General features: G+C 40.7%; 1 protein-coding gene across 1 annotated transcript in view; it reads right to left on the reverse strand.

Moving 5' to 3' along the window:
* SEC6 overlaps positions 1-692 on the reverse strand; it is a 105,879-nt gene extending 105,187 nt beyond the window's left edge. The window contains exons 1-2 of the mRNA XM_086780234.1: positions 400-692; positions 287-325 (exon numbers count right to left, since the gene is read on the reverse strand). Coding sequence (XP_086636360.1) covers positions 287-325; positions 400-528 — 168 coding nt within the window. The 5' untranslated portion in view covers positions 529-692. The remainder of the gene's footprint in view (positions 1-286; positions 326-399) is intronic.
* Between the last annotated feature and the right edge of the window lie 7,253 nt (positions 693-7,945).

Below are 7,945 nucleotides of genomic sequence, written 5' to 3' on the forward strand. Positions count from 1 at the left end.
CTAATTTTGCGGTTTAACTTGTGTTATACAGTTGGTTAGAGAAAAATCATTTTGGCTATGTACGCCTAATGGGTTTTGAATGTCGTTTTGTCTCCATTTTATTCTCTCTCAAATTATTGATCACAGAATCTCTTTCATCTGCAAAAGAGATTCTCTCTGATATGCATAAGTGCCAAAACAAAGTATTTGCAAAAGTTTTATTCGATATAAGTTCTCTATACAGATACTGCACAAAAGTTGATTGGATTGTACGGCACCTCACCGATAGTCGGGAGAATATGCTTACCTGCGTAATTACGCTTGTGCTGAGCTGAGCATCATTGGCCTGGACGGATGAAAACGGAAGGGTGAGGTGAATAGATCGACGAAAAGCAGGCGGAGAAAAAGTGAGAGGCTGACCTGGAGGCGTTGGGCGTAATCGGCTCGCGTGGCGGCGATGGAGGCCAAGGAGGTGGTCGACGGCAACAGCTTGGCCACCTCTCGCACGGCCGCTTCTCTGGCCTCCACGCCCAGATCCTGCATCATCATCGCTCTCGCTCTCTCTCTCTCTCTCTCTCTCTCTCTCTCTCTATGCAACAAAGCTGAGGACTCTATTAAATTTGAATCGACCCGGCCCTATTATAAGAAACGGGCACCCTTGGCCTTCCAAAGCCTCCGGCGAGCACATATTTGTTTTATATATTTGGTTAATTGAATGAATGCATCGCTTCAATGTCACCATGCAAGCATAATCAGTGAGTGCAAGGAAATTGGGATTCAAGCATATAGAAAATTGGTTCAAGATAGAGAAGCTTAGCAATTAATATATACACATAAAAATGTAAAGACATTGGTATATACAGATCCTGGCATAAATTTTGAAGTTTTTACATATACACAAGGGAATTCAAGTGATTGGTTATTTACACAAACGAAGATAAACGTCAAGTTTATAATAAATTTTGTGAGGAGGGGGCAGTATGTGAGAGATAACAGAAGAGGTAGTAGTTATAGTAAACCCTAGAAGAGAACCCATATGAAAAGCCCTAGTAGAGAACCACTATGAAAAACCAGCCTCCAAAATTACAAAATAATTTGTAAACTCCTTTAAAAACTAAAATAAGCCTGGTCCATGGTACCAAGGAGCTCCTAAGCAAAAGAGAGGATCAAGTGGGCTCAATTGAGTGCCTTACTCCTTGTCCAAGCACCAACTTAAACCACCTCGAAAGTGTAGATACAACTAGCAACTATATATCAAGGAATGACAATTGTGACACTTGTAATAACGACCACATTAACAAAGAAGGCCATGAAGATTAATATATACACATAAAAATATAATTCCATTAGTATATAGAGATCTTGGCATAAATTTAGAAGTTTTTGCTTATAAACAAGGGAGGTATTTACAATAACAAGCACATCAATTGTATGTGTTTACAATAACAAGCACATCAATTGTATGTGTTAAAACCCTAGAACTAGCGCTCAAAGCTCACACGTGAAGAAGATGAAGCACAAAAAAAAGGCAAGAATCCCAAGCATGTGACATAGATTATATTCGCTACATCCTTCTATGGTAGATTGGGGATGCCTGAAATACCATTACAGCATGCTGGTAGTTAGTATCATGGGTGATTCCATTATTAAAATGTAGTTATTAGTATTGCGAATGATTCTATGTTATATACTAAGGTAATGTTATTGGTGTATATATGTGTGCTTATCATATGTATCATGTTGAGATTGATTGTGAGGAGTCCAATTAATTGCATGTAACTAACATGAATAGCATTGTTAAGTATCGGTGATGAGCACTACGACGGAGCCAACTAGGATGTCGTATATGGATGCAAGGTTATGCATAGCGCATATTTATGACTCGCAATATAGTTTGAAGTTACTTCATTTATTAGCCAACAAGCCAACTTATTATGCCCACCACCCATTTTGTATATTTGGGCCGTGTAATATTTTATGCACATGTGAGTGTAATTATTTATGGTTGCAACCTTAGTTGCAAGACTTATGGTTATTTTTGTAAAAGACAAGCCCAATTTTGTAAGGAAAGCTATTTATGGCTCCTTGATCCAAAGAAGATTGAGTCCATTGTCACTTGGCTTAAACCTCGTGATATACATGACTTTCAAATCATTCTTATGATTATGTAGCTATTAGGAAATTTGTTAAGAACTTTGCATACGTTGCACATCCATTGGTAGATCTCCTAAAGAAGGCTAAACAATTTCATTGGATGATAAATTCTTTTAAGATTTGAAAGAAGCTCTTACTTATGTCCCTGTGTTACAACTTCCTAACTTTTCTAGACTAAGTGGCTATGGGAATTGGGGTTGTCCTCATGCAAAATGGTCATCCCTTAGCTTATGAGAGCTGCAAGTTAAAACCAATAAAGTGTAACTATAGCACATCTGAAAAAGAATTGACTAGTGTTGTGCATGCTCTTAGGATTTGGAAACATTGTCTTATAGGTTCCAAATTCATAATCAAGACTGAATAGTAGAGTATTAGACACTTATTCTCTTAACACTTGATCTCAAACATATGATAAAGAGTTGACTGTGTTGTACATGCTCTTAGGATTTGGAAACGTTATCTTATAGGTTTCGAATTCCTAATCAAGACTGAACAATAGAGTATTAGATACTTGTTATCTCAAACATATATATTAAATTGGAGTCTTTTATTCGTAGGCCCAGGGAGTCTTTTATTCAAAGGATAAAATATCAACCTGGCAAGGGAAATGTAGTGGTTGATGCTCGAAGTGGAAGACCAAGCATCAATTACCTTTAAAGCCATGAAGGATTCCTATGATTAGGATCAAGAGTTTTTGAAACCTTGGAACTAAATGAAAGATAACAATTAAATTCCTAATGGTGAGTACTCACATAATGAATGTTTATGGCCTACCTACTGTACCTCCCAAGAGAACTCCACGCATTCACCAATGGAACAAGCAGCAGACAACAACCGTCGTTGGGTACTTACCAAGTTCCGAGCTCACGTCCCTTGAGGCTCTCCAAGCTCGCTTGTAGAAGCTCCAATCCTCCAATCTCCACCTCCACTCTATCACTACAAAGTCGCTCACACCATAATGCAAGTAATCCGTCCTCTCACTCTCCCATACCCAAGCATAGAAGAGGCACATACACTAGAGTACACACACTCTCTCTCTCTCACACACACACACATACACTAGAGTACACACACTCTCTCTCTCTCTCTCTCTCTCACTACAGAGTCGCTCACACCACAATGCAAGTAATCCGTCCTCTCACTCTCCCATACCCAAGCATAGAAGAGGCACATACACTAGAGTACACACACACTCTCTCTCTCTCTCACTACAGAGTCGCTCACACCACAATGCAAGTAATCCATCCTCTCACTCTCCCATACCCAAGCATAGAAGAGGCACATACACTAGAGTACACTCTCTCTCTCTCTCTCTCACACACACACACACACACACAAGACAAGACAAGAGCTCTCATAGCATAAAGGGGGATTGTGTCTTTCCATTATGAGAAGTTTCCTTATATACAACTGGCCCTTATTCAAACTTGGGCATCCAAAACTTACTAACTAAAGCCTTGCCTGGCTAGTATCTCATAATTTACAACATTATAGTGCCGTTACATAACACTTATTAATTTCCTCAATCGGAGGAGCATCTTTGCTAATCCAAAATGGGATTACTTGATGTAGGTTATGTCCTCATAACCTCTTCCCTAGGTCGAACGACCTAGTCACCGAACTCATGCTTGTAGAGGTTGCGACGTGATTGAAGCTTTTTGAGAGTTCTTCTGAATGTTGAGTGGGAAGTCCAGAACCCAGTGTCTATCATATCTTCGAATGTTACATGCATGTACCCTGGTAGACACCTGAGGCAATGGGAGTAAAGCATCATCCCTCATTCCTCCAGGCCTCTGTTCATGTCGAAGCAAAGTTGTTCTGCATCTTGCCCATCATATCTTTCTTTTGGCTAGTCGATTAGAGCAACGATCAACTTCAAAAATCAAACAGCAACCACTATGTTGGGATGTGGGATTCTTCACCATGCTCAAATCCATGTTAGCATCTGATTCTTTTGACTGGATATATGTGGAAACATTGAGCGTGAGAACTTGTTAAAGTTGTAGCACACATGCGAGTCCCTCTGTTTTGCTTCATGGAATTGGTATAGCTTGAGTCTCCGCTTGATTGGCATGCAAAGTGTGTCAACTCTTTAGTTAGGTGCGGAGCTTTGGTATTCCCAATTGTATTATGGTAAGGTGAGGTACTCCTTTCGCCAGTCAAGTTGTATGCCGAAATCTTCGAGGCAGGGGTTGTCACCATCTGTTTCTATCGCATAATACCCACCCCTTGTATGCATTGGATTTTGCTATGCCACCTACGGAAACAATAACTTATCATAAACGTAACAATTCTAATTTTTAGCAGATCTGCTAGGTGTGGATTCGGTAGCTTAGTGTGCTACACCACATTCTCCTACAAAGTTTCTTCTCCACCCATCGGCATCAATTCTTCCATGTCTGGCATCTGCACTCAGGGAGGGTACGGAACATACGGCTATCGCCTCGACCCTATTGTAGAGTAGGCTGTTGGCAAGATCCTGCATGTGGGCTCAAAATGTGTTATCTACATGAGTACTTTGAATATCAATTTTGAATTTAATAATGGGTCCCCTACTCGAATTAGGCCTTCGTACTATGCATCTGACAAAGATTCTAGTACGTTTTCATCAATAAAAGATGTTATGTCATTCCAAGGGTGTAGAGTACACACCTCATCGAGCTACCTGTGTGGAGATACATTCATTGGCTGCCAACTCCTCGGGGTCAAGAATGTTAGTGGGAAATTCAATAGATGGTAAAGAGCAACGTGAAAATATACACTTTGACTCAGTTTTGTTAATAGGAGATACACTAGGATAAGGATTTAGAAGCTTACTAGAGAGGGAAGTAAACACGGGATATGTTACAGAGGTGGAGGGTCAGGGGGTTTCTTCTTGCCCTTCCCTTGAACTGGGTGGAGGTTGGGGAGGTTTAACAATTTTCATAAACTCTTAGAGTTATGTGATTTCTTCTGGGGCTACATTTGGATATTTTATATGGATATGATCAAAATCATAAAGTACATTAGTTACCATAGCCTCCAAATGTTTATGTATTTTTCTGCATAGCTTTATGATACCCAAGAGGGGATATAAAGTAGACTTAGAAAGGTTTAGGTATTGATAAGTATCATAGACCTCAACCCACCCATGGCAAATCACCCATTAATAGCTTCGAGCGATAATCTCGTAGTTGTCTAGTGTGGATGGCATGTCATTTGGCACATGAACAGGTTGAGTTTGTCAAGACTGTCATCCAAGATGGAAGATTGTTGCAACACCCGACACTAACTCCGAAGGTTGAGCACTATGGGATGTAGTTGGAAAACGAAAAGGTCATCAGGGTTAGCAAGCATCACATCACCTCTAAGTATGCCCATTACTAAGGCAAGGTCAGCATCCCTCTCCATGTTCTGATTTATCCTAAACTAAGGTCTTCTATCAGGTTAATCTCATATTGAAGCAGTGAGAGTGTTAGTGTAGAAAAAAATAGGGTAAGGGTTTGAGGAGGGGCACAAGGAGTCACCGGCAACAATGAGCCTATCTTTGAGGAATGCTCGATAAGTTATCATAAGTCGTTAGTTTGCTCACTTCTTTAAGGGCTATCTGCTGCTCCAATTCTTGGATATATCTATCTTTGGCGTTGAGGGAGCATGGAAATCATAGCCTCTCTTGCATATTGAGGAGTTATGAGCTCTATGTACCTTCTGTCTGTTTCTTCTTTGGTAATTGTAAAGTAATACCCCAAAAAGCAAGTCCAATTTGTACGCTCATCTATTCTTAGCTCCTTGGGCTATTTTTATGAATAAAATTCTCTAAATACTCAAGTCGTGGAAATGGAGCTACACACTTGAGGGGGGAGATTGCAACCAATCTGGTTTACTGTGTGGTATTCTCTATCCTTTACTTTTGATGGTGATGTTATTCTAATTCTTTTGCCTTGTGTTATGGTAAGTTATTTAATTATCAGTTTCAATTCAAGTCTTTGTTTCAATTATGATATAATTTGTGAGATTTTTAATTAATTCTTCAAAAAGTACAAAAGGGTCCTGTGACATAACTGCTTGGTGAATCTGATGGTTTCTACTCCTAGTTTGGCATCAATCGTGGTTGTCACCTACAGGGGAACTTCCTATCCTTCTTGGGCTACGTTATACTCTACTATGTTTATGGCCACATCTTCTTCCAGTCTTTTGGCTTCCTCTTTGACCTATTCCCCAGTTTACTGGCTTTCAAGAGGGTTTTGTAATGTTGCCTCTCATTTGTTTGGATTTGTCTTACTTCTTTCCTTCCTTGGTGCCTTTAGACATTTCTTCATTAGCTCTTTGGTGTCCTTTAGGAGCTTGCCCTATTTACAATTCTACTTATAGTTGTGCTGGATCTGGCATCACCTCCTGATGGGCTTGTGGGACAACTTGTTCTTAAGGTGCCTTTGGTATTGGAATATTACCAGCATGGCTTAGAATTGTGGTGATGAGATAGGGGTTGCAGACCTTGGATTGGTGAGATATGAGGTACTGCTCCATCTCTTTACAGGTACCAAGCATCTTCTTTCTCCTCATGCACATGGGCTGTCTTGTGAAGGGGAATTCAGTTGTACTTGTCCACCGACTTAATTTGCATAATCATTGACATTGCATAGCAGGCTCTCTCATCCACTTCTTCCTTTATGTTATCGTACTCTGTCCCATTAGAATTGTACGAGATTATCTTCTTCATATCTTCTACAAGCATCTGATCAATGTGGTGGAGATGTGTTGCAACTGGAGGTGGCAAGTGGAGGGCTTCTCTGATCATCTGTTTCGTGATATGGATTTTCTCCTTGGATCCATCGGGCTTGGTGATGGTTCCTCTCTTTGTGTTTTGGTCGTATGTCTTAAGGTATTCTGCACATAAGACCTGGTTGAAGGTTACGGGGAGTACTTTGGCCATCCTTCCCAACCCCACTTTCTCCAGCTTGTACTGCACATCTGTATCCTCCACAAAAGCTCGAGGCATTCTCTCGGCTATGATATTGGGAAGAGAAGGTTCCCTTGCTCTGTCTCTGGACGTCCTACTGGATTATTGTCCCATCCAGGTCCTTAGCATAGGGGCCGAGATAAGTTAGTTTGATTCCTCAATGCCCCCTCTTCTTGCCTTCCAATAACTCTAGGGCGGGATTCAGCTTTGTCTTCTTCTTCTTCTTCTTCTTTGTTCCCCGTTCTTTGTTCCCCGCCACATGAGATCTGGTGGCGCTTGTTTGAGTGACATCAGCGGTCTCTTCATAATCAGGGTCGGAGTCTCCTTTGGTGGATTTGGAAGCCATCTGAAACAAAATCATGAGAGCGTCAACCTCTACCAGCAACAGCAGGCAGCAGGTGGTAGGAGTTCAAGATCGCTCGGTACATGCATGTGGTAGTTAGCTATGCCTTGGGAGGGAGGTCAAAAACTTGAAACTGGCATCCAAAAAGTGAGAATGTCACGTTCTACAGGTATTTCACGCCTTGTTAGGGCATTTCACGACGTAAAATGCAACATGGTTCACGACGTGAAATGGCGGGTTTGTTTGAAGATATTAAATTTGAATGGAGGATTATGTAAGTAATCCTCTAAGGTGTGTATGCATGATGGAAAGATGGTTAGTATAGTGAGCAGAAGTGCAATGTGGACGTGAAATAGTAGAGTGCTCACTTCATGATATGAAATGGTGAGGCGATCAGTGGTGACTTGTGTTAGCTTTTATCTTTGAACTACAACATATATGTTTGAAGATGATGATGAACAAGAGCAAGGGCTAACAGTAGATAGAGACCTTTCTTAGACATGAGACATGTGTAACCCATTTCATGGCAT

This window comes from Cibotium barometz, chromosome 41 (assembly GCF_041138505.1).
Source record: "Cibotium barometz isolate CiBa-2024 chromosome 41, ASM4113850v1, whole genome shotgun sequence".
Classification (NCBI taxonomy): Eukaryota; Viridiplantae; Streptophyta; class Polypodiopsida; order Cyatheales; family Cibotiaceae; genus Cibotium; species Cibotium barometz.